The 23,454-nt window shown below is 42.5% G+C and overlaps 2 protein-coding genes across 3 annotated transcripts in view; one reads left to right on the forward strand and one right to left on the reverse strand.

Moving 5' to 3' along the window:
* LOC109418644 (uncharacterized) overlaps positions 1 to 15,089 on the reverse strand; it is a 97,422-nt gene extending 82,333 nt beyond the window's left edge. Inside the window, exon 1 of the mRNA XM_062842201.1 lies at positions 14,353 to 15,089. The gene's annotated coding sequence lies outside the window, so the exon portion shown is untranslated. The remainder of the gene's footprint in view (positions 1 to 14,352) is intronic.
* LOC109405268 (uncharacterized) overlaps positions 1,832 to 23,454 on the forward strand; it is a 314,995-nt gene continuing 293,372 nt past the window's right edge. Inside the window, exons 1-2 of one of the 2 annotated variants that reach the window (XM_062842205.1) lie at positions 1,832 to 4,643; positions 4,708 to 4,815. In XM_062842205.1, coding sequence (XP_062698189.1) covers positions 4,806 to 4,815 — 10 coding nt within the window. In that variant the 5' untranslated portion in view covers positions 1,832 to 4,643; positions 4,708 to 4,805. Of the gene's footprint in view, positions 4,816 to 23,454 lie in introns of both variants that reach the window. The other variant, XM_062842204.1, reaches the window with a different exon arrangement.

Here is a 23,454-nt window from a genome sequence, read left to right on the forward strand (position 1 = left end):
TCTTTCCACGAGCTCTTTCAGGAATAGCTCTTAGTTTTTTTTTGCAGAAGTTTTCCCAACAGTTTCTCTTAGAGTTTTTCAAATATTTCTAAAAGTTTTATTAGGTACTCCCTAAGAAAATTCTGTTAAGATTTACCCAAAGAATAAAATGATATTTCATCCCAAACTTTGCAGAATTCGTTCAGAGATATATGAAGCGGCATTTTTTTCCTTTGAATTTGATCTACATATCATAATTAGGAGCTCCGGCGGAATTTCTTCCAAGGAGTACTCTCGCGAAGTTCCTCTTGACTTTCTTCATGCTTTTCAGCAATTTTATCAGGTACAGTATCGGACAATAAAAATGCACCAAACCCGTTTTCCCATACACAATAGTCAACTTTAGATAGCCATATCTCAGTTATCTCTCAACCGATTGTTTTCAATTTTCTGTGACTAACTACAAAACATTTCAATTCTCATAAACTATTGAAAAAATTCCGTGATAACTATTGATACAAAAGTTACAGATAGGTTGAATTTTGACAATAAAAATGCACCAAGTCAAAAAATTTCATAGCAAATAATGGTTACGTCATATCATTATGGGGTCTTTGGCAAATATGTTCTAGTGTGATGACGAATTCATTTGCTGAAGAGACGAACATGATATGACTTCAGTATTTTTTGTTACACAATGTTTTGTCTTGGTGAATTTTTATTGTCAAAATTCAAAGTATCTGTAACTTTTGAATCAATAGTTATCACCGAACTTTTTCAATAGTTTTTGAGAATTGAAATGTTTTGTAGTTAGTCACAGAAAATTGAAAACAATCGGTTGAGAAATAACCGAGATATAGCTATCTAAAGTTGACTATTTTGTATGGGAAAACGGATTTGGTGCATTTTTATGTCCGATACTGTACCTCTTGACAGGGTTTTCTAGTAATTCCTACAATTTCCATTGGTGATGATTCCTGTGATTTGAAAATGAATTCCTCAAATATTCTTATATCAAATAGAGTTATATCAAGGGACCCTTAGAAGAACTCTTTAACGAAGAAACTCAGTCAGTTCCTTCAAAAATCTCAAGAAGATCCTCGAAGTAGTTTTCAGGATTGTCATCAAGGAGTCTTGTAGACAAGATTTTCCAAGAGTTTCTTCTAAAGAGTTCTAAAGTTTTTACAGGAGCTCTTCAAGGAATTCCTGTAGAGTTTCAAAAGTCTCTCCAAGAGTTTCTCAAAAAGTTTCTCGGGGAATTTCTGGTGATGTTCATTCAGGAGTATCTCTGACCATTCCAAATCCTCTAAAGCGAATTCAGAGCTTCTCTACCGTTTTTTAATTGAATTTTGAAAAATTCACTGAAATTTCTCAAATATTTTCTCCAGAGGTTCCTTTCAAAAATTTCCTAGATTTTTAAGCAATATGTTAATTTGGAACACCACAGAATGATTCGAAATTGACCAGGTGAAAAATAAACAACTCCTGAAGGATTTTCATGGATTCGCTGACTAAACTTCTAGACTCTAGAGCAGTTTCCAAAGTAATCTTTGAATAAAAATTGAAATTGCTCAGATCAATTCTTGAAGGAACTCCTAAAGGAGTCTTTAAAGTAGCTCCTAAAAACTTAAAGAAACTATTGTATCGATGTCTGAAGAAGCCCCAAAAATTTTTTCGATGGATTTTCCAGACAGATTATGGAAAAAAAATCCTGGAGAAATTGCCAAAGATATTTCTCGAAGCTGCCAACAGTGATGCGATGTTTTTCGCATGCCCTTATGCTGCAATACCAAGTTTTTCAAAATCACATCAAGCTCTTTGACGTCTAGATGTTCTTAGTCTCAAGTAAAACGTAAACATGTTGGAGTTATCGAACATCTACTGTAAAACTAACTTTTTTCAGGAAGTTTTACAGATGTTGGATTTACATGACAGTCGCAAAACTGTTACATTACCGTCTAACCACCACCTCCCATTCAAATGGCATTTAGCGACTAAATTATTAGCAATTACCACTAATCGCCCTTCCGCGGATATTCAAAACCCTAGATCGCACAAATCCCCCATCGTTTGGTGGTGGTCTTTCCGACCGTGTCTCCTCGGTCGGTAATCCTCTCCATTGATGTCATAAAGAGACATCAATTTACGACCGGGGATTTCACTCTCCAAAAATGACAATGATTAAAGAATTAACTCTTTAATTCATAATAATTTATACCGTCGACGGCGGCGTCGGGACGAAGGACCTTCGCGTCGATTCGGGACCACCGGAACAAAAGCGGTGGTGGTGACAGTACCATGTACCATGCCAGTACCAATGGTAACCTTTCATTCCGAACCCTCTCGGAACGGACGGTTATAGGTGGTGGTGGCGCGATAAGTGTAACGGTTGCGGGCATTTAGCAAATGGGAGGCAGGGGTGAGACGCACATTCTGGAAAAAGCGCAGATTTAGGAAATGAAAATTTGAAAGAAAATACTGACAAGCTGAGACATTTCTTGAGCCGCTGTACCCAAAGAATCGCGTTATCAATGTCAGTATATCAACATGATAATGATCGACAATTCACCGATGATGTAGTGCGTATTGCATATGGCACGGCGCAGCATATAGGTGGCGCAATCCATATATCTTTAGAACTCTATGTTATTTATGTTAAAATTGATAAAAAAAAAACATTTTCATGCAGCATTTTGTACGAACTTCCCACTACCCATATAGCACAAAACTAGTGTCACTTTTCTGTCAACGTCAAGTACGATTTGGCTTTGTTCTCTCGCGTTGTTACCCCTTTCACTATATGCGTTTGCGTTCCACTCCGAGTGTCGAGTCGTGTTGCAAAAATGCACCGTGTAATGAGGAGGAGTGTTTATGTTTTTTCTACACACTTCAAATTTTTCGCACTCTCTCTGCTCTGGTCTCTGCTTCCGACTCCGAGTGCCCGATGCGAGACATTTCAATGTGTGTCACACCGGTGTGTTATAATAGTAAATTACAAATAATAGATAACTTGCTTACCAGCATGCAAAATTCAATGCGAGGGAAAAGGGTGTAGAATTGGGTCTAGTAAAAGGTGGAAAGGGTGCACGACGCATTTGACGTTTGACTGACGTTTTGTGTGGAGTCCCAGAGCCCTCCGGGATTGATCGTTGGTTTCAATATCACACCAGGCAGTCGATCAATGCGCACCCAAATATCGAGTTTCTTCTATTCATCGGGAGAAATGGAGGTTCATTCTGCGTTTTGAAATCTAATTTATGCCCGAACTGAACCGGAAAGTGAATTGCATATTGACTATTTATTTACTGCTACTGGCATTGACGACCCGTCATACACCGCACCAAAAGAACCCGCTGAAATGGGTGCAAATTATAGGTGTGGCGGCAGTTGGCTTTCGAATTTCCTCCAAATTTGCCAGAGAAAAGGAAGGCGTTCAAGCTAATGATTCAATTTCCGAACGCACGCATAAATTATTGCGTGGTAAATCCTTGAGAAACTCTGTGGGAAAATTACCCCAATCTTCGTCCTCATCGACCCGGAGAACGAACTGACTGTCATCATTCGTTACACATGCCTAACCTCAAACCTAATTACGGCTATTGTCTTTTCCTTGCCCGGATCGGATGGATGCCCCTGCCGCCTAGCCGGGAGGTTAACAATACGACGATGGGATGTGAGTTTTTCGGGTTTCTCGATAGTTTTATCCGCTTGCTGCTTCGTTAGGCCCGCTGGGACCGAGATGTGAAGCAACTGGCGGAAAACCACAACCTTATTAGTGCCAAATCTGGAGTATTCGGTGCACACCATCTACCGACCATGTGGCCGTTTCTGATTTTGTCGAGATTCCCGTTTTGGGACGGATTTCTGGTTCAAAGGATACCGTTGTTCGCACTAAGAAGCGCAATCCATTCAAATGGAAGCAGCTTACATGCTGTTCAACAGGCCTAATCCCTTCGATAAAACCGGCTGCAAGAAATGCAAATTTTGCCACTTAAATACCGAAGGAGGTTGCACACGGGACACATGAAAGCAATTTAGGCGTAATTTTTCAAAAGCGGACCGCTTCAGAACTAGTTTCCGTGTCCCCTAGCAACGTCCGTTTGTTTACCTTTCCGATCAATTTCCAAAGGTAACATTGTTTTTAAAACGTCAACAAACCGCACCCGATCGGACGGACCACCGAACGGAAGGAAGCGTTGAAGCGTTTCTAGTTTGTTTACGTGCGTCGTTTGTCACCTCGATCGGAGGTCCGCGTCCCGCTGAGCCTGTTCCGGGCCGCAAGAAACCTGTTCACCGACCGACCGATCCGATTTCCACGATGGGTGTCGAATTGCTATTGTTTACCATGTGCCGACCGCCGACCAATAGTTGCTGCTAAATGACATAATTTCTTTTCTTTTGTCCCGTTCTAGAGTTTGGTACGATTCGGATTCGGGTCGGGTTTCGCAGTAGTTAGGGCGCGGAGGAAGGGTTAAGAACGAATCAAGTTATAAATCACTCGTCCAGTACGAAAGGAGACGGACGATAAACAACTGTCAAATCGATGAGTGCGCTGCCAAACAGTGGGAAACAATGTACCACTAGCAATAAAATAGGGGTTCGACAATACTGTGCACAAAGCAAGCCATGATTGTCGCTTGCAGGGTACAAAGACCTCCGGTATTGTGCGTTTGTGAGATACATTTAATGCGACCGTGCAATTTATGTTTTTGTTGTTTTTTTTTTCAGATCCGCAAACTGAGAATGGGAAGACCCGAACCGAAACTTCGCGTATTCTGCAACCCGAGTGGAGAAAGCAGAAAGTGCAATACACTGATACATACTGAATGCCTGCAGGTAAGTACAAATGATGGTAAAAAATACACTCGGGCAATTTAACGCTTGACGGCCGCCGCCGTTTTGGATGTGGTGCAACTGCGACAGCAGACGAAATCCGCGAAAAGTAAACAACGGTTCTGACGAGCTGCCGCGCTGAAGGTGATGCTGCCGCCCGAGGCTCATCGAGCGAAAGCTGTTTACGTTTATGAACTTTCATCACTACTGACGTACGGCGTATTTGCCAAGCAATAAAAATGCTGGAAGGAATTTTAACGGGTTCGCGGGTTTCCGTAGAAACTGATGCTGGAACATTTAATCAAGGGATCACTGATATGTTAACAATAGAACGCAATGTGTTCGTACACATAAATATGGGTTTGAATCGGCAATTTCAGGTAGTCTGCTCCAATACATTTCGAAAATTTTACTGAATTTAGCATTCTTTTTAACTGAGGCTATTTTTTTAGAAGTACTAACATAATGATATTGTAGCCAATCAAAAGAGTTAGTGAGCTGGTTTTCAGATCGCCTGTTTTTAGATAGAACCCGTTAAACAATCAGTTGATTCAACATTTCCATACTTCCTTTGTTTCCAGGACCGCCCATTTTCAATAGCTCAGTTCAATCGTTACTGTCATTTGCCGCCTTGAAGTCGATGAACAGGTGATAAGGTAGGTCCTATAGCATTCGCGGCATTTTTGAAGGGTTTACGGTGAAGGTCTGATCCGTTGTCGACCGGCCGCTACCCTGATGATTTCCCACAAACTCATTGAAGTTCTCACATTCTAAATGATCATCTGTTCGGTGAATAGGGCAGATGATCTCTTCCTTCCACTCCTCCGGTAGCTGCTCGGTTTCGCAGATCTTAGCTATTAATCGGTACCGGCAGCCGAACAACTCTTCTGGGCCGATCTTGATGATCTCATAGTCGCGATACCATCCTTACCATTGTTTGTTCTTTTTTAGTTTTGAGCTGGTGAATGGCACTCCTAACTTTCCTCAACGTAGGAGTTGCATCAGTTCCGTCCTCTGATGCATTGATGTTCCTTCGTTGTCCTGATCTACCGTGTCTACCCCAACTAACATTTTTGCTGGATAAGAGCTTAAAGTAGCTTCCTCTCGAATTCGTTTGCTGCATTAGCTCTTATGCAGCTACTTTTGTTATTAGGGACGTCTACCTCACCATTCAGTGCGCATAAAAGTGCTGTTTTCACCTTTCAATTCACCTTTCAACCTTTCAATCACCTCAAGTCCGTTGAAATTCCGTTCACTAGCGACCACGGCGCGAAAAATGCATCACGTTCTGGTACTTCATCTAAACACTTTGAAGTCATCAACTGTCAAAGTTTTTCTGCAGGGCCCATTCAAATGCAAATTATCACTCCGGTTCACCAAATCGGGCAATTATTGCTCCGTTTGCGTCGGATGTGGCAACAATGAAACGATTATAAATCTCAATAATCACCCTTTCCGGACCAGGAATCGGTGCCGAAAGTTCCAATATTTCAATTACGTTTAAACAGTTTCAATTGTCCTCGGATAGATTGATGTTTTGTTCCACACACACATTGTTCATGGAGTCCTCCCTTCCCACACCACAGTGGATCGAACCGAGTATTTCTCGAACAAATCCTACTTTATGCTTCTGCACGTTCCCGACATTTGCCTAATCTTCGAATTTATCGATCATTAAAAATGTTCTCAACCCCTCTCTGCCAGGATTTTAACCATTTCCGGACGCATTCTATTCTCCGAAGAGGTCAAAAACAATGGCTCTACCGTGAAGTAATAAAATTTCTACGTACAGAGAGCATGACACCACCAGAACAATAGAGGTTGCTAATGATTGAAATCTGTCTCTTTCTGGCTCACACATGTTTTCATCAGGAAACAGTTTCCTGATGAAAACATATGTGAGCTAGAAAGAGACAGATTTCAATCATCAGCAACCTCTATTGAATTGCGCACACCATCCGGTATCCTTCGCTCACTACAACAGTTCCATGTGGTTCGCAAAGGGGTTCCGCTGATGATGAGTGTTTGCGTTACCGCTTATCGCGTCATCGTTGAACTGCGCACATCCGCTGGATTGAGATTCCTTCGAGGGTCTCAATCGGAAGAAAAGAAAGTCATCAATTACCATAAATCAACAAGTGTACGTGCTCTCATAGGTGACCACTTATGGAAGATGATGCACTTCTTCCCCTCGGGGATCTTTCACCGAGATCAGCATCTTCTTCCAACAACGCAACGGTTCATCATTTCATCCGCGCGCGGTCGAGCGATTGACCTTGCTTGGCTTATCTGACCGCTCTCGCGTTCTTCCGCTTCGTCTGACAACGCATTTCCCTCAATTTCTTGGGGTGGTTTTGGTGGCGAAGAAAGTTCTTGCCTCCGGTTCAAGAGGAGAAAGCCACCAATGGCGGCCGACGTGTTAACGACATGGAAATAAAGTCGAAAATTTATTATCCTTTCGGAGTGTGGTGGTAGCAGTAAGCACGCTGCGCACCCCTCGCGCTTCGTATTTCCGCTGCTGCCTGCAACGTTGGCGAAAAACGAGCCTCGGAAACCGAGCTAAGCGAACTGACCATATGGTTGGACTGCTGCTGGACTTTCACCGGGGGTAGCGCACACGCTCCTCAAGCGGAAACATAACATATCGGGGTGGAGGACGCGAATCTAATGCGGCGGTCATGCCGGATCGAGATCAAGGAGGGTGATTTTTCAGAACGCGAAAGTGGACGCTCTTGTGTGCGCCAAGATTACATGTGTCGGAGAGTAGTGCATTTGCGAAAGCACCTTTTCTCCATTTGGTGCTTGCTGTCATAAAACGGTGGATGGATGTATGGATAAGAGCGGGGAAATACAAAGAACGATATGTGGTTTATTGCATTCAAGCCTTGTTTGGTTGTTTGTTATCTCATTAGCGTTTAGTTTGATCGATGTGCGATGAAACGAGGAATATTGCTCAAAATTTGTGCAGTGCAGATGAAAACTCAGCTTTCAAGATATGTTCAATACACATATAATGAATCGTCAGATGGTTAACACGATGATGCCTAGACACCATTTTGCCAACTTCACAACATTGTCACTTTTACGATTAGCGTTGATTCCGGCAAGGTTGGTGTTCAAAGTTTGCCGGATTACACGCTGTCTTTAAATTTCGTCAAGTTGTGTTGCGTTCTACAGATTTTTTCATCAAAATTCCTTATTTCCTTATTCACCGGCCAAAAATTTTCCTGGCCTCACGTTTTTCGCATCCTTTTGCATGACGTTTGCTCACTATCGCCATCTACCTAGCGGATTGCGAAACACAATGTAATTGATATTGTGCGATTATGTTTGTTTTGTGTCTTGCCCGCCCAGTGTCGAAACGTCGGGCAAATAATAAACCTCGTTTTCCCAAATTAAAAGACTGCGTAGCCGTTTAAATCGTAGATTAATATCCTCAGTCGATCCTCCAGAAGATGTGACGATAGTTTTAATCGCAAATTGTTTCAAGTGATACGTCTCTTTGTCTGTGGCCTTTTTTATTAACGTCACTTTAAACAATGAAGTTCATTCGTGACGGTTTTTGTCTGTGGTCTTCTTTTATCTGTATCGAGATTTTTAGCTCAGAGTTAGTGCATCTCGGGACCCATGGCTTTACTTTCCTTCCGAAGGAAGAACTCACATTATTCCGACTATGTCGAGAGTGGGATTCGATGCCAGGCCCTCGACGTAATTGGCACAGACTTCAACAATCACACCAGGTCCGCTCCAAGATCTTTGGTCTCAGTTTTAGAGTGATGTCGACCTAGAAGATTGTGATTGTGGTACGAATTTATGATATCCAGTTACCTATAGCCCTATAGGGTACTGCATTGTTTTGATATTGCAAGGAATTGACATTCCGTGACATTATTGTTTACTAAATCTCAAAAAGAGTTAAAGAGAGGGAGAGATTTCCATGCATAGCGATATTTGATTTGTCAATTGGTGCCGAAGTAATCGATTGATAATCAGTATCGGAAAATGCTAAGCAATGACATTTCATTGAACTGAAGTTCTATAATAGAGGTCTGCATCGAAAATTAACCTCAATTTTCTGCCTGAGAGAGAAAAGAAAGGCAACGAATGAGAATCCATACAAAGCACCAGAAACTGTGAAAAAAAATGCGTGTAGGTGATAAGAGGACGGGACGAGCGAGGATGAACTGAACGTTCATTTGTGAGTCATCTAGTAAAACGTAAACATCTTCTACTACAATATAAAGAGTACTCATGTCAACTAACCTTCATACCTCAATGTCAAACTAACTTTCATACCTCACATAACAAGAATCATCGCAAGAGCGAATCGTAAGCCAGGCATTATTTCCTGGATTGTGCCGGACTTCACGGATCAACATTGAATGAGAAATCTTTGTACTGGGCCATTGTTCGTCCGATACTACAGAATATGTCAATCATTTGGACTACGTATTAGCCCAATTCGGGGAGTCCAGCAACGGTTTAATCGGCTGGCACTGAGAAGTCTACCGTGACGAGATCGTTTGAACACCGGCGTAAGATTGTCAAGGCTACCACGGCTGCTGAGATACTGAGCAATGAACTCAACAGCCCAGGATTACACTATCCCAAATCAGTTTTTGTGATTCCCGCCTAACGGACAATACCAGCGTAATCCACAAAAGTTGCATCGCCTTGAATCTTTATGCCATGAGTTTTCTCATCAGTGGAGGAGGAGTTAGGAATGGCGTACTGTTATCGGTAGATATTCGTCCAGTATCCTTGAGAAAACAAAACCTACTTAAGTCAGTGTGCAACTACTCTACAAAGGCTTGTTGGTAATCGCCCAATTTTCAGCTTCAGCACATGCTGACGATATCAGAGCAAACTTCCATGCTTCTTTGGCAGTGTCTGGGAGTTTTCCGGGTGAACTGCTTTCGTACGCCCGTTTCTGGAGTTCCGAAAGTCATGTTGAACCGTTCCACTATCGGGATTGGCTTGATAGTCTGGAAGACATCATACTTCATGATAACTCATCGGCAGGATTATAATTCCAGCGATTTAAGGATGAGTTGAGCCACTGTAGAATAATGGTTGCAGCTGTCCAGACAATGGTTTCAGCGGCTGTTTTCAACTATTGCTCTACAGCAATAACAGTCTGATACAGCTAATACTCTGGATATAACAGTCGCTCACGGATCGTACGTAGCAACAGGCGTCGTAGGTCAGCCCAAACACGTCGTAAAACATGTGCAGGTGGGTTGTGAACTGGGGGTCTCCAGTTAGCCTAGTGGTTAAGGCTATGGATCGCCAATCCGGAGACGGCGGGTTCGATTCCCGTTCCGGTCGGGAAAATTTTCTCGACTCCCTGGGCATAGTGTATCATTGTACTTGCCTCACAATGTACAAATTCATGCAATGGCAGGCAAAGAAAGCCCTTCAATTAATAACTGTGGAAGTGCTCAAAGAACACTAAGTTGAAGCGAGGCCGGCCAAGTCCCAGTGCGGACGTAGAGCCATATAGAAGAAGAAGAAGAAGTGGGTTGTGGATGTGCCGATCAAGGAAGTGATACTTTCGTTACTCGAAAAGGATGTTTGCCGTAGTGTGGTAAAGCTTCCATTATCTTGTAGCTTGATTGGAAGCGGCCTGTGCTGACCCTCTGGTAGGGGATGACTATCTTCGGGCCTTAGCTGCTCCAGAGTCAAAAACTAAGTCCATTTTGGATTAGCACAACTGTCTACTAAAGAAGTACGGATGCCTTCCGCAAACTTTACCTGCTTGAAAACTTTGGTGTTCAACATATTCTTTTTACATAATGATTGAGCAGATCACGATGTGTTAAGTAGGACTCGCAATTGTTCATAGAGTTTGAGAGGAATCTCTGAGGACGTAGAGGTCTTTACATACCTTTTTTAGGTGTCCAACTTATCTTTCTTTTCCATCCCTCAGCTGTCGCAAGCACAGCTTCCGACGATTGGGGGTTTGCGTTAATCTTGTCTTAAGCCTGGAACACATAGCGTCCGTTCCGTCGAGGTTTGCGTTTTTTTTGACAGTTTTTCCATGGGAAATATGTCAAACTACTGTCACGCACACGCAAACGTATGCATTGTGTGGGGCACTTTAGCGTTAGTGATTAACCCTAAATGCAGGTGATATTGCAGGTAACAATATGGCACATCACCATTGACAGGCCCGGATTAAGGATTGTGGGGGGCCAGGGCCGGAGCGAATGTGGAGGCCCCTCGGAGGTACAAATGTGATGGGCAAAAAAGTTTTACTTTGATTTTGAACAATAAAGTTAATGTTTAGTAAGCATAAACAGCTTTTGTGGGGCCCCCTAAAATGTGGGGGCCCGGAGCCCTGGCCCCCCGACCCTCCCACCTTAGATCCGGCCATGACCATTGAAAACGTCAAGCTTGCCCATGTGGTCGAGGTGAACATAGCCGTTGATGAACTTATAGCAGGTTTGCTTGGAGCTTTGAGCTTCCACACACTTAAAACAGAATGCCGAGATCGGCTGTGCGGATCTCGGTTAAAGTTCATTTGCTGAAATCTCGGGTAAACGCTTGACGTTTAATGTTTGATGATAGCAGCACCCATGGGTGCTGCTATGAATAAACGATTGCCGAGTGCTCGGCTGTGCGGATCTCGGCAAAAGAATGAAAATTAGCCGAGCTCAACTGAGTGTGCATAACTTCTGGAGCAACTTCTGGATCATACCGATGGTGCAACGAGGTAATTGATGACAAGCTTTTCTCTGACACTGTCCATCCTAAAAGAGTATTATACAGTGGAACTTTTGCCAAATTTCACGCTGTGGAATTTATAGCGATTAAGAGTCGCTTGACTGTGAGCTTCTTCATATATAAGAAATCGAGTGTAGTGAAGAATGACGTGACATGGGATTTGAACATCACGAAGATATGCCACTTGATCTGTTTCGTGGAAGTTTGATTTATTAAACTGAACCTTGAACTGAACTGAAGATGGTCCCATTTTGAATTCAGCCTCCAATATATTCTGACACAATCGAGTATACGTTGCGCTGTTGAGAATAGTAATACATATATCTATGTTCTAGGTTAAAGAATTCGGCTTGACAGTCTTTGATTCTCTAGAAGGAAAAAGGTTTAAAGTTCGTCCCTACGTTTCAGTAGTGGCTGTTACCATCCTGATAAGCTGATGAACTACAACTGATAAGGCGAGTTTTCTAAACTAGAACGTAGTATACGTGTTTATCAAAAACAAAATGGTTTCTTGATTTCCATATGAGCTTCACGTACAAGTTACTAGAGAAACAAGGATTTGAGCACTTTACTATGGACCTAGCTTAGCGATGTAGAAAAGAATTATAGCCGTTTTTAAAGTAGTGTCCAAGCAGTATCGAAGGTGACAGCCAATACCTAATTTTTGCTAAGAACTACGCTTGTTTGACCAAGTGGGCAGCCCTGTCAACTTTAGCTATGTGTCAGTAAAATTTAAGCTTGTGTTTTTGGGCTTTCTATATGCCAAGTTACACTTATTTTTACGTAGTTCCTCATAACCAGGTATTGATAAACCTCCCGGATAAAATGTCGTGAATGGAGGATAATGTGCCTGTTGTGGTACAAACACTCTGTGAAACTGGCCACATATCAACATTCTCGTGCTCATCATTGTACCATGGACAGGGTAGAAAAATGAAAACAGCTCAAAGATCGGTTTGGTATTGTAGAATAGAATACATTTAGGCGCTGTACAAACTGTAACTGCAGCTGTCAGTTGTAATTACTCTCGTAGTGGCCTAGTGGACAAAAGAGTTGTAAAACAAAGTTAAGCGGTTAAAAATAAACATGACAGGCTACACAACTTCCTGAATTTCTTTTCGAGTCTCCCACAAAAGTTAATTCGTTTCTTTCGTCACTGTTTTCGATCCCCATGGTTGGGTAGTTCATCGATATTTATTATTTTATTTAATTTGAATAAAATTGACCTTTAAAATGAAAAACTCGCAGAATGTTCCGAGTAGTGTTTTTGAACTCTCCAGTATGTATTCTGAGACTTCCAATTGTAGTCTCATATCACACCTGAGAAAGTGTAGCATGGTATTACTTGGTTATACATTATTTTAGACGTTTTTGAAATTATACGAACACTCCCTTCAAATATGTTTTGTGAAGAAGTGGTCTTTTTTAGCTATCGTTTCTACATTCGATTGACATTATTGCGAGTTAATGTTATTGTTTGATGTCAACAGAAAACTCACGTTTTTTTACTCTTGACTATCTATCTACCACACAAAACCCACAGCCAGTTGCCCAGCAGGGGTCCTTATCATGCAGCGACGAGCTTACCGAAACGCCAGGAGCAAAAATCGACTGTCAAACCGCACCTAACGACCGAAAACTGCTGGTCTGAGTATCCAGTATCCCATCGTTGCATAAATAACGTGAAATCCCGAATCCTGGTTCCGGTGGTAGTGGAATGGGACGGTAAGAGACCACCCGCCGACCCGCTTAATCAATTACTGCCAACTTTCGCCTTTGTACAGAGGGCGATCGTTATCTATTCAGCGAAAGAGGACCGAGTCACTACTGACTGGCGGTGGCGATGCGATGATGGTGACCAATCAAAACAAACCCATTTAATCTGGCCTAATCGGCTTAGCGTCTCGGATCCGTAATTGATGATTCCCGTTCGATCCGAGTGGCACATCTGGGATATGAGCGGGACGGTTACACCACCCCATCCCAGCCCGTCCATTCATTTACATTGCATATATTTACGAGAGCTACATTTTCATTAACGTGTCGGCAAAGTCGGTAATTGCACAGTTCTTCGCTTCCTTCCTACCGTCGTCCGTCATCGATCCTTGCTCAATGAAAAGAGTTCGAAGGCCACCGCCAGCGCGGGATGCATTCTTGAAATTAAAAATTCCATAATTTATTTTATGCGAGCAGCCGAGGAAAAGACGATTGTCTTCCAACAGATGGTTGCACATTGGGTAAGGAGGTAAAGTCGGACACTGAATAGTTTGGAGTGAGGATATTTGAGTCGAGGAAGACTGTATTCCTCGATTTCAAAAAAGATCAGTTGATAATAGACAAACAAAATCCTTTTAATAAATCTTAACATGTTGCAACAGATTATCTTCAATTAATATATAGCCTAGCCCTGATGTAATTTTGTCGTCTTGTACCATGATACTAATTCCACGTGCTTATCTCATATGATATTCGATGCTCGTGAGATGGCCGAGATAGATAACGCGCAGTCCTCGACCAGTGTTCAAATTCAGGTAGAAGACCTCTTTTTATTGCTAATTCTATAGAGTTTTTGCACACCTTCACACCGATTTAGTGGGGATCCTGTTCATCGCACTCCTGGAGTCCATCCTGCGCTCCATCATTTAGTGCGCAAATTAATATTAATAGCACATTGGATTGCGTAGTTGCACAATGCACTACACATCGCAAGCGATAATTGGAGGGTTTCTCGTTTTCGAGGAGGCAAATATTTGAAGTACTTTCAGCACTCGACACGCAATCGTATACATCGTTGCTGGTTTCGTCTTCACTTACCTTATCGTCGGAGTCCGGGTTCCTCGCTGGCTGACTGCTCACACGATTCCCTGCAAGTTCTGCTCCCGCAAGTCTTCGCAATTCTTCGGTTTTCCGCAACCGCAACTGTTCCGTAATCGATTGTTAAACACTTTTCATCAACTTCGGGGGCAAATTGTGCACCACTCGAGATTCGATCACTTAATCCTTGGTTCGATTTCCGCAACTTGGCACAATCGATTCATATTTTTTGACTTCTCAGTTTCGCACAATAATTATTCTTCACAGCGCACGGATTCATCTTCCTGTCCGAGGCACAGCTCTATTGCAACTCTTTTCACACTGAATGTCACACGCACCAAGCACCGGAGCAATTTTGTTAATCCAAATTGTTGTAGTTTTTGCGTTCACTATTGTTTTGCGTTGCACAATTTTGAACCACCTTTGTTCCGAAAGAGAAACGGTCAGCGAAAACGGTCAATTTGGGCACTAGGAGCACTGTGCGCACCTAGAGCGAAAAACAAAAAATCCTCTCGTGACTCCGGAGGGAACGTTGCTCTCACGTGTGTATGTCCGCACCGTCAGACGGTTCGTACTCGTATGAAAGGCGAGCCGGTTGTCTGACAGTTCAGGTTCTAGCCCGGTGCGCGCGAGAACCGTACAGCGCAAAAACCGGTATGCCTCTGTATGCGCCGGCCGCTTTGTGCCTGCTCGATCGACTGTAGTGGTGCGCACCTCTGGCGCTCGCTCTCTTTCACTCTGCCTGCACACTTTCCGGATCGAAGGATACCTCAGTTCCGTAAAAGTTATGAACGAAGGGTTCTACATTGCACACCTTCTGCTGGAAGTTCCTTCTTCCGATTCTCTCTCCGCATTTTCATCCTCTCTCTCCTCGCAACTTACCCATACCAACTTGGTTATACAACACTCCGCAGCCTGTTTATGAAACGCATTCAACAAGAGGCAGGTATGACAGACTTTTCGCATTTTACTTTCGGTTTCCGTACTCCCTTTTCCCACCTTGGTGGAACGATTTGGACTGGGCTCGATCCATTTAGGCGCGTATTCTTCTATCCAGTTTTGGATCGGAAGGGCGACGGCAAGGACCAAGCGATGCGATGCGACGACGACTGGCGAGATGCAAGCAGCCGGTGCGCAACCACGTGTTTTGTCGGCTTAGGTATGTACTGGGCTGGCTACGCTAGATGGCAGAGTCTCGCGCAGCAGTAAACGAGGAAGACGACAATGCAATTCGCGAATGTTGATCGCGGTGTGGATGGGTGGGAAAATTCAAAACTGCAAGTCGCGGAATGCACTTTGAATGTAAGGTGGGAGTGAAACGAAAAGAAACCCCTTCTTGATGGTGATGATAGCGTTTCAGGATTGCAAGTACATACTATAATGGAAGAAGTTATTGTACTTATCTGTTTTAAGTATAACGTTTGTTATTTCCTGAGTTTCCAAAGTTACAAAGTATTTAGAGATGAAACATTTGGTTTGCAATATCAGAATAAAGAAGCACTTATTGAACATATCGAAGACGTCGTATTTCCACTAATTCACTTTCTTATAGTTAAGGCGTATGTCCCATTATTTTACCTTCTGCGGTAATCCTCAAATTTTGCACTGATTGGGTTGAATCAACTGGTATCACGCAAACCAGAAACAATGTTTAACATTAGGGTACATAGCAAAAAAAAAACACCCGTTGAATGTCGGAAAAGTACATTGGAACTTCTATTTAGGAAGAATTTGTTTAGGTACAATATACACTCAAACCACCATTTAGTTAAAATCTATTTAGGTCCCTCCATTTAGGTAGGGTATCGCGCCACTTGGGCGGTGGCTTCTATATTCGTCTGTTTTCCACTATAACTCAGTCAATTTTGAACCAATTTGAAATGTTGTACACGGGTAGATACTATACCTATCTCACTGCATTCCAAAAATTGTGTAAATTGGTTCAAATTTGACTGAATTATAGCGGAAAACAGACGAAAATGGAAGCCACCGCCCCATTGGCGCGATTCCCTAACTTTACCTAAATAAAATCTGCTTGTGTTCAGAGCATTTGGAGTGTTTTAGATTAGGGATAAGATTGGTTCGAGGGATTTAAGTTGTAAATGGAGTTAAGAGAAGTTCAGGGCGTGCTCAGGGGGGGGGGGGGCAATGGAGAGGAGAGGGGGGGTATGGGGTTGGTTTGGGATGTTTAAGGTTTCGTAAGAACTTTCTTGAGCATAATTCATCGCCAAAAATCATCTGAAGCTGTCTGAAATGCTTTCGCAATCCCTCTCCAACCCCCTCGGACCCCATGTAATGCACCTGAGGCCTTCAGAAACCACCGCAAACTCCTACGTAACGCCGGAGTAACACCTCTGATACTCGCCAAAAATCATCTGAAGCTTTTTGAAATGCCTTCCGAAATCCCCTTAAAACTCCCTCGGATCTCATGTAACGCACTTGAGACCCTCAGAAACCCCCAAAAACGCCCTCGTAACACTTCTGAAAGTCGCCAAAAATCATTTGAAGCTGTCTGAAATGCCTTCGAAATCCCGCTGAAAGCCCCTCGAACCTCATGTAATGCACCTGAAACCCTCAGAAACTCCCCCAAAATACCCCTGAAGCCACAACAAACCCCCCCCCCCCCGGGTGCAACGTCTCTAACCACCCCTCCCCACACCTGAAACTCCCATGAAATCCCTCTGAAACCACGCATGGCCCCCTTTAAATCTCCAGCTAACTCGCCCTTCACTTCTTTGCAATCTTCAAATTCACTTAGGTAATAAATAAACTAAATCCAAGACTGATTCCATATCGGTAATGAATCCATTTATGTTACAATTCTATTTAGACAGTCCCGACTCTTTACCTGAATGGAGGTTTTGGTGTATCACATACTTCCATTGAGGTAACGTTACCTTAATGGAATTTGATTATGTTCACAACAGTTGGAGTGCTTAAAATTAGGAATGATGTTGGTTTACGGGAAAGAGGCAGATAGTGGAGGGATATGGAACCTTTCAAGACTTTAAAGCCATTGCCGAAGCATTTATTACATAAGTTCCTAAAAAATCTTGTAAACTTTTACCGTCAAGGCACCATTCACCGTGGATCTAAGAGGATTCGGGGCAAATAAGGGCTGTCATTTGACACCAGTCTCATAAACATTGTTGGTGCCGCTTTTAATTGCCTTCATTATAGGTTAAAACAGTTAAAACAGAAGTAAAAAATTTTTCATAAAATTTGGTGATATAGTACAATTAGTAAAGGGTAGTAGGGTCGCCTAATTCCGTGGTAGATCACCATTCACCGTGGTAGTAGGGACCCATTCACCGTGTATGAGAAATTTTATTCTACTTTGTTTAAAAATGATCAAAACAACCCAGCCAAGGGAATTTTCTTCATTTAAATTCATTTCAAGTAATAACTTGCAAGACTTTATTAGAAAAACGAATGTTTAAATTTTCGATTTTTTCTAGATATATGGGACAATATGGGGCACGGTGAATGGAGACCATTGATTTTTAGGGTACCCATTTACCGTGTCTTTTTGTTTCAATTAAAAAGTACGAGTAATCGTACTTTCTTGTTAAACTTACTTCGGTAATGCAAAATACATACCTGATATGTGAATTTAATTGCTTCTTGGTGGAATAAAAACGTTACTACATTTAGTTTATCGCTTAAATCACCTTAGCGCAGTTTTCGATTTTTCTTTATGAATGCAGTGAACGAGCAGAAACCCGCTTCATGTAAACACAGTTTAGTGTCAAAATGATACTTTTAAATGTTTTTAATGAGCGTTTTGACATGGTAACAATACATTAGTGTTGTATTGGTGCAATTGAAGGGAAATTGTCATATCAGTCAATCATAATATGGAAATAATGAAAAAATATTCGAAGGCACACGGTGAATGGAGCCCCCACGGTGAATGGCGCCTTGACGGTACCAAAGAAATTGCGAGTTCAATTGTTGCTAAAACAGTTTCCTAAAGAGTTGGCAAAACATTTCCAAAAATAATTAAGCAGGCTACGAATGAGTGTAATCAGTTTTGTACCTTTTAATTCCGCCCTATTTTGCTTGACATCACTCATTCGTAGAGGGTATTCTGCTTGGAGGGTTCGAAAAGTCGGAACAAGATCATAATGTAGCAGGTTTAAATCAATCCCGAAGGAACTTGCAAAGTAATTTAAAACCGATTTTTAGAAAAATTCCTTAAGGAATTGCTGCACAGATATCCAAAGATATATCTAAAAAAAAAGAATTTTCCAAATAAACTACTTGACACCGAGATCAAACTGACAGCTCCAACGAACACAAGTACCACGTTGTGAGAGAATTTTAGAATAAATTTTCAATGTGAATGTGGAAAGTTTTAGAAACATGGTAACATGGATGCACAACGATTATATGAAGCTTTTAATTTCTAAGAACAATACATCCCAAAAAATTTTTACTGAAATTTGCTGAGTTGAAAGTTTTTGCAAAATATTTGTGAAATTTCAGCAAGTTTTGCTGATTTGTTCAGTCGAATCTACTGATCACCATCAACGTGTTGCTGTAACTCAGCAAATTTTGCCGAAAGTTGAGCAAAAAAAGCTTAATATTTCAGCTTAGCAAAATTTGGCTGAAAGCGTCTTGGTGTGTAGCATCACATCATGAAAACTTTTAGTCTTCTGAGTAACTTTGCCGAAGACAGTATCCTTCTAAGTGGTCGAGAGCGCGAGATATACGACGTTTAGATTGAACTGGAAGCTCCTAAGAATATTAGCGCTACGCAGTGAGTAATTTTCGAACTAAATTGTTTCCTATGTAAAATCTTTTAGTCTTCTGAGCAACTTTGCCGAAGACAGTATCCTTCTAAGTGGTCCAGATCACGAGATATACGACATTTAGACTGAATTGGAAGCTCCTAAGAACACTAGCGCCACGCAGTGAGTGGTTCTCAAACTAAATTGATTTCTATGCGAAAGCTTTTAGTCTTCTGAGCAACTTTGCCGAGGAGAGTATCCTTTTAAGTGGTCCAGAACACGAGATATACGACGCTCAGACTGAACTGGAAGATCCTAAGAACACTAGCGCCACGCAGTGAGTGATTCTCAAACTAAATTGTTTTCTATATGAAAGCTCTTAGTCTTGTGAGCAACTTTGCCGGAGACAGTATCCTTCTAGGTGGTCCAGAACACGAGATATACGACGTTCAGACTGAACTGGAAGCACCTAAGAACACTAGCGCCACGCAGTGAGTGTTTCTCGAACTAAATGGTTTTCTATGTAAAAGCTTTTAGTCCTCTGAGTAACTTTGCCGAAGACAGTACCCTTCTAAGTGGTCCAGATCACGAGATATACAACGTTCCGACTGAACGTACTGGAAGCTCCTAAAAACACTAACGCCACGCAGTGAGTGATTCTCGAACTAAATTGTGTCCTATGTGAAGCTCTTAGGCTTCTGAGCAACTTTGCCGAAGACAGTATCCTTCTAAGTGTAGCAGATTCCCGGTGGCCAATGTTACCGGAACCACTATTTCAACATATCAACGCATTCTTTTTTGTGGCGCCATTTTGGTTTCACCTTAAGATTTTTTTTTCAAAGACTCGTTTCTGCAAAATATTAAAAGTCAAGAAGTTTAATTACGATGAGCTATGTAACAAAAGAGATATTAATGCTTGAAATCGCGTTTTGAGTCATAATGACCCTAATGCACGACGAAGGCTAATACTATTGAATGCCTCTGAATTCCTCGTAATTTCATTAACATGCCAACAAAACCTAACAGAACGCCCTTAAAATGGTCCTCAAATCCCCTGAAACAACCACCTGAAACGTCCCTGAAGCACCATGGAACTCCCTTTCTCTAGGTTCTTTCTGGAAACATTCTTTTGCTCCACCTCAAATGCCCAGGGGCAAGACCTGTTCTCGTGAACTAGGTTCCCCCATTAAAGCCCAAACTTAAAATATGCATTCCACAACAGACTCCTTAACGCTCCTATGACCTCTAAAACGCCCCTGAGACCATCTGGGATCTCTCAGTAATCGCCTGAGGCCCACTGAAACACCCATGAAACCACCTGAAACTCCTCGAGGCCCCGTGAAATGCTTCTGAGATCCCCTGAAGCGACCCTGAGACTCAGTTAAACGCTCTTTAATTTACCTGACGTGCCCTTAGGGCGCCCATAAACGCTCCTGAGACACCTGAAGCCCCTAGAAACGCCTTTGAAACACCCTTGAAACGCTCCTCAGACCTCCTTGCGATCTCTTGAGACCCTTTGAAATGACCCTGAGACCTCCTTGAAATGCCCCTGAAACCTCCTGCGGCTTCCTGAATCGCCACTGAGGCTTCTGAGACCCCCGTGATACCCCATGGGTCCTCCTGAAACATCTCCAAAACTTATTGAAACAGTCTGGAACCTCCTGAGACTCTGGAAACCCTATTTAACGTTTCCGAGACTCATGAAACGCACCTGGAACGTCCCTATAAACCCCAGAGACTTTCTGGGACCCTCATAAAACCCCCTAAGATCCCTTCGAACACCCCTGAGGCCCCCTGAAGCCCTTCGAGGCACCCTGAAACGCCTCTCAGACCACTTAAATATGATACCTGAGATCTCCTGGAACCCTTTGGAACTCTCTGAAGTCCCTCTGACTCCCTGAGTTCTTAACAACTTCTTTAGAAAATTCCAGATGTGAGAAACCTTCGGCGGTGTAGTCAATTGATTAACAATTCGACGAAACTCATAAGCTAATTTTTCCGCAAGTTACTTTTGTCAGGTTAATAATAATTCAATGCTAACCAAACCGAGTATTAAACTGGAAATCAAGCTCTAGAAGCATAACTAGAATCAAAACAAGTGTGACTTGCTGACCATCCCGACAGGGCACCACAAAAAAACCGGTTTGTTTTCGAACGTTTATCATCCGAAATTTCTCCACCAATACTTTACAACCGTCGAATACCGGCGAGACGCGCCTGCACTCAAGGGAGGTCGCGAATACAATTTAAAAGCTATCAAATCTTGCACAGACCCATACAAACGCGAATACGTCTGCCTCTTCTCGGCACTAGCAACCAGCACCTTCCAACGGTAAATTCTCGCCTAAACGTCTCGGACTCGCAGGAGATTGTCGTTCGCCAAAGACAACCGCGGTTGCACGACCGCGCCTAATTTCGGTTGTCTCGCGCGCGCGGTCTCCGGTTTCTTCAAGGTCACTGCCAAAATTCTGCGCGACCGTCGTCGACGTCGTCGTCGTTGTCTCCGTTGCTTTCGTCTCTCCTTTCTGATGGCGAAGGGATGTTATCTCTTCGTGTGTGTTATTCCCAAATTTGATTTATAAGCAGCTTATACCAGCTAGGAGAGAAATACTAGTCGCGCTGCTGTCTTTTTCGTTTGGCGAGGGTAATCAGGTACATACGTAAAGTATAGGCAAATGGGGGAAAGGGGTGTCGTTCACCTAAAAAAAGCTGATCTTGAAAGACTTACTCCCTGATCACACGTTACTGTACTGATGAATTCTAATTCTCGAGACAACTATCGAGACAACTCGAGCCAAAATGTGTAACGATAAATATGGGAGTATCTTGACGGACGAACGTGAGGTGATCGAAAGATGGAAGCAGCACTACGATGAACACATGAATGGTTCGGGAAGCGCAGACATTGAGGACCAAGCTAGCGGGAGAAATGACTACGTTAGTACAACAGGGAGCCAACTCCCACGATAAGGAGAGTTAAGAAAGCTATCCAGCAGTTCAAGAACAGTCTTTTTTTCATCTTTGGTATTTTTATAGAACTTCTGAACACATTTTCGTTTATGAGAAAGGCTAAGACACCAAACCTTCCAAAATAGATATCCTGTTTTTGTAACCTAAGGAATTCTTTTCCATGAAACCTTGGAATCAAATCAATGTTAACTAATTTGAAACGATTAATTGCCACCACTTCCATTTGAATCCATTTTCACTAATTAGCTACTCGTTCAATACGCTGTGACCCCCCTTCCCATTCTTAGAATCTACTCCACTAATACGTGTCTAATCACCGCCTCTAATCTTAACGTTCATCCTGACGCGGTCTAATTAGCTGAAAAAATCTTATAAATAAACCGTAAAGCCCTGATGGCCACCGGAGTTTACACATCGTCGCCGTCGATACGACCGAAAACCGGAAAACATCGCTGCAAAACAGGTGAAAATGCGTAGGACAACATAATTAGACACTATACCTACGAGTTGTATTCGGTTGTCTCGCGAAGGATGAAGAAAGCGTGTTTTCGCCCCATTAAAATTCGTTATTCTTCCAGGCGGGTATCGTAAACGATGATAGGAATAGTAAGTCCTACACCAGGCAGCCAGCGCAGCGTGTTGACTTCCTTCCGTTCGTTCTCGTTCAATTAGAACCAACTGTGTGAACTCTGTTGAACCTTTTCCAATCCGTTGTTGATGCCGAACTCAGCGTGAGGGTGAAAAAAGTACCTCGTTGGTTGGTCGTTCGTTGCCATTGTCATCGTCTGTTTTGATTACCGAAATCAATTAATCATGCTGATGCGCGCTAGGTTGTTGGTATGATAATGATCGTCGAATGACAGAAGTGGATGGTGCATTCGACACCTCGTTCGGGAAGTGCATGTGGTCGACGACGCTGTGAGATGATTAATTCGTTCAGGATATTTGTTGAAGCTATTCATAGAAATGTGCATTTAATTAAGGAAGGAAATCTTTGCTTCTGTTGAATAAAAATCTATTATGCTTGTCTAAGTATAGAAAATGTAAAAAGAGTCCAAAATAACTACGGTCTCCACGTTTCAGGTCATTACGAATAGTTATTTACACTTTCACCGACCAAACGATGGCACTATTCTCCTGAGTTGCGTACTTATCTGGTAGAACAGTCTGGCCACTGTCGTTGTCGTCGATGTGCAAATAATTTCTCCCATTTCCGCATATCCTTTATCTTCTTCTACTTCTTCTTTGCGAAGCGTCCCCACTAATACAAGGTCTGCTTCACAGCTTAGCGTTGTATGAGCACGTCCACAGTTAGGCATGGTACACAAATTACGTAAGGCTAAAATTGGCCATTTCAGACTCCCTCCCCCGCCCCCCTTCGTAACGTTTTTTGTATGAA

This window comes from Aedes albopictus, chromosome 3 (assembly GCF_035046485.1).
Source record: "Aedes albopictus strain Foshan chromosome 3, AalbF5, whole genome shotgun sequence".
In the NCBI taxonomy this organism is placed as follows: Eukaryota; Metazoa; Arthropoda; class Insecta; order Diptera; family Culicidae; genus Aedes; species Aedes albopictus.